At 39.3% G+C, this 2,500-nt stretch overlaps 1 protein-coding gene across 1 annotated transcript in view; it reads right to left on the bottom strand.

Moving 5' to 3' along the window:
- slit1a (slit homolog 1a) overlaps positions 1-2,500 on the bottom strand; it is a gene marked incomplete at its 5' end in the record, with an annotated part of 168,185 nt that overhangs the window by 45,135 nt on the left and 120,550 nt on the right. The window contains one exon of the mRNA XM_080036838.1: positions 505-528. Coding sequence (XP_079892964.1) covers positions 505-528 — 24 coding nt within the window. The remainder of the gene's footprint in view (positions 1-504; positions 529-2,500) is intronic.

Raw genomic sequence — 2,500 nt, 5'->3', positions numbered from 1 at the left:
AAGTAATTATAATATACATAAGTACGTTTAATTTAGTGCATAATACCTTAGAAAGGGTCTCATATATGTCCATATTTCTGCAAATCTTGGACCAAGGCCTAGTGCCGCCATCTTGAAAGTGTCATAGTTGGAATGTCATCAGGTGCATTGTTCAAAATTTAGAATTGCTCTGGTCCTTGAAGGCCACTGTAGCTTCTGTTATTATTCGAAAGGGGTTGGGGTTACCCAGGGAGTGTTGCATTCTAGAACTTTGTAGAACTTTCTTGATGATGTCATATTACACACTGCACCTTTAAATGTACTATAAGCGAAAGGCACAAATTAGACCCAAGTTGTAGTGAACTCACAATCATCCTTTTACCTGTTGGAGAATTGTACTTACATGAACGGTGTAGGCAAGTTGAAAAAAAAAATAAAAACTCCGCCACATGATGGGTGATATATAATTAAAGTAAAAAAGCGGAAGGCAATGATAAGGTATGTGAACATTTGGGAAGCACTCACCTGGGATGAAGTACTGCTCTTTAGCTGTGATGGAGAAAAGAAAGAGGGTTTGAATGTCAGTGAGACCGGTCTGGTGTGCATATAGCATAGCTGTTGGGTTCGCTATGCTAACAGGTCATATATAAAGAGCAGTATATATGACGACACATGTCTCAGAGCATTATGACAGTTAAACAGAGAAGCCCTTAAGAGACTGTCTCTGTGTGTATGGCAATGATGACAAACTAGTTAAAGGTGCACTATGTAACTTTTGGGTGTGTCGGAGAAGGTCTATTCTCATAACTGAATAAATAAACTTTTACTCCTGAGAAAATGGGATGCCTGGAACACTGTTTGAAGTTAGAAAGCTAGCTTGAAAGTTACTGTTTTGACTGTTGTTGTTGTTTACAGCAGCAGGGCCCCACAGTTTGGTTAACAACCTTATTCTAGTCAGTTACAAGTGCCTCCAAATAATTTTGTTTTGATTTATGATTTTAGAATTATTCAATACTAAGAATTACATGTGGAGTAAATATGTGTTGTAAACTTAACTGCAGGGTCTGCTTATTAAAAATAAAACTAAAAAAACTGCATAGTGCACCTTTAACTGGTGTTAAAAATGGTGGCAAATATTTGGCTGTTGCTAAGGAAACAATGATATGAAGGAAAACAGCAGGATGGTGGGAAAAACTGAAATAAAAAAACGTAGAAGAAAGAAAGAAAGAAAGAAAGAAAGAAAGAAAGAAAGAAAGAAAGAAAGAAAGAAAGAAAGAAAGAAAGAAAGAAAGGAAAATGGCAAAAAAAAAGAAAGCTGTGGGAACAAAACGAAAGAGTAATAGAAAGAGAAAAACACATGGCGCTCAGAAGGTCTAGCCAAACAAACGAGACTATAAAAGAAGTGTGAAACCTCAGCGGTGTGCGGTGCCAGACAGCATAGCGGGACATAAACACACAATGGTGGGCACAGGGTTTGAGCGGACAGGGGAAAGAGCCTGGCTAGTGCAGTGAAAGAAAGAGATTTGAGCCTGGCAGACAAAGTAAAGGGAGTTACAGCGCCCTTAGAGAGGTGGGTTAGGCCCTAAACTGGCAGCAGGGCAGAGTAATGGTGGGCACACACACACACGCACGCACGCACACACGCACACACACACACACACACACACACACACACACACACACACACACACACACACACACACACACACACACACTCTAGCCCCTTTATACAAGCATTTAGCCTGGTGATGTGAGCTCACTGCGGCTTGAATGTGATACCAGACAATGTGATGATGTCGTCCCAAGTTCATCTGGGGTAGAGTATTGATTGAGGAGCACCGGGCGCAGTACCAAATAAAACCTAATGCCAGGAATGATCACTCATTGACAGGACTATTAGGAGTGTGCTTCTCCATGAGAAATAGACTGTGTGGTACTACAGGCCTGTCAATGATGTATAGGAGATATTCATACAGAATTACTGTATGTCATTAACTAAAGCAGTGTTCTTTTTTTTTTTTTTTTTTGTAAAGCAATTTGAGTTGCCTTAACTGTGTATCAAAAGTGCTTTATACAGCAGTGGTTCTGAGCGAGTGATTTGATTGGACGAGAGACATTCTATGCGTTCTGAAGGAGTGCTGATATAGAGCGACAACATGCTCCCTCTCATGTGATATTGTTTAAATATGAATAAAGTTTGATTGAATGAAGTCAAAAATCATCCAGAAATACAGAATTAAAGTCGGATTGAGTAAGCTGCGAAGAAGAAGGCACAACCATATATTTGAAGGGACTTGCATGTCAATCCGCAACATTTTTACATGCACATTGCACACTATCCCTACATTCCAAATCACATACTTTTTCTTTTTTCCTACACTACATACTAAAGTACAGAAGAGTTTAAGGGCCACAGACAGGAGAGAAAAAAAAAATCAGATAAGGAAGTTTTTTTTTCATTATGTCGAGAAATGTCAAGAATAAAGACGAATACTCCAAGATGCTATTGGAGTTAGTGGGG

The sequence above is a fragment of the Ammodytes marinus genome, assembly GCF_949987685.1.
Source record: "Ammodytes marinus genome assembly, chromosome: 11".
NCBI classification, from domain to species: Eukaryota; Metazoa; Chordata; class Actinopteri; order Uranoscopiformes; family Ammodytidae; genus Ammodytes; species Ammodytes marinus.
Note: the sequence above shows the minus strand (reverse complement) of the source record. Positions and strands in the feature narration are given on the sequence as shown.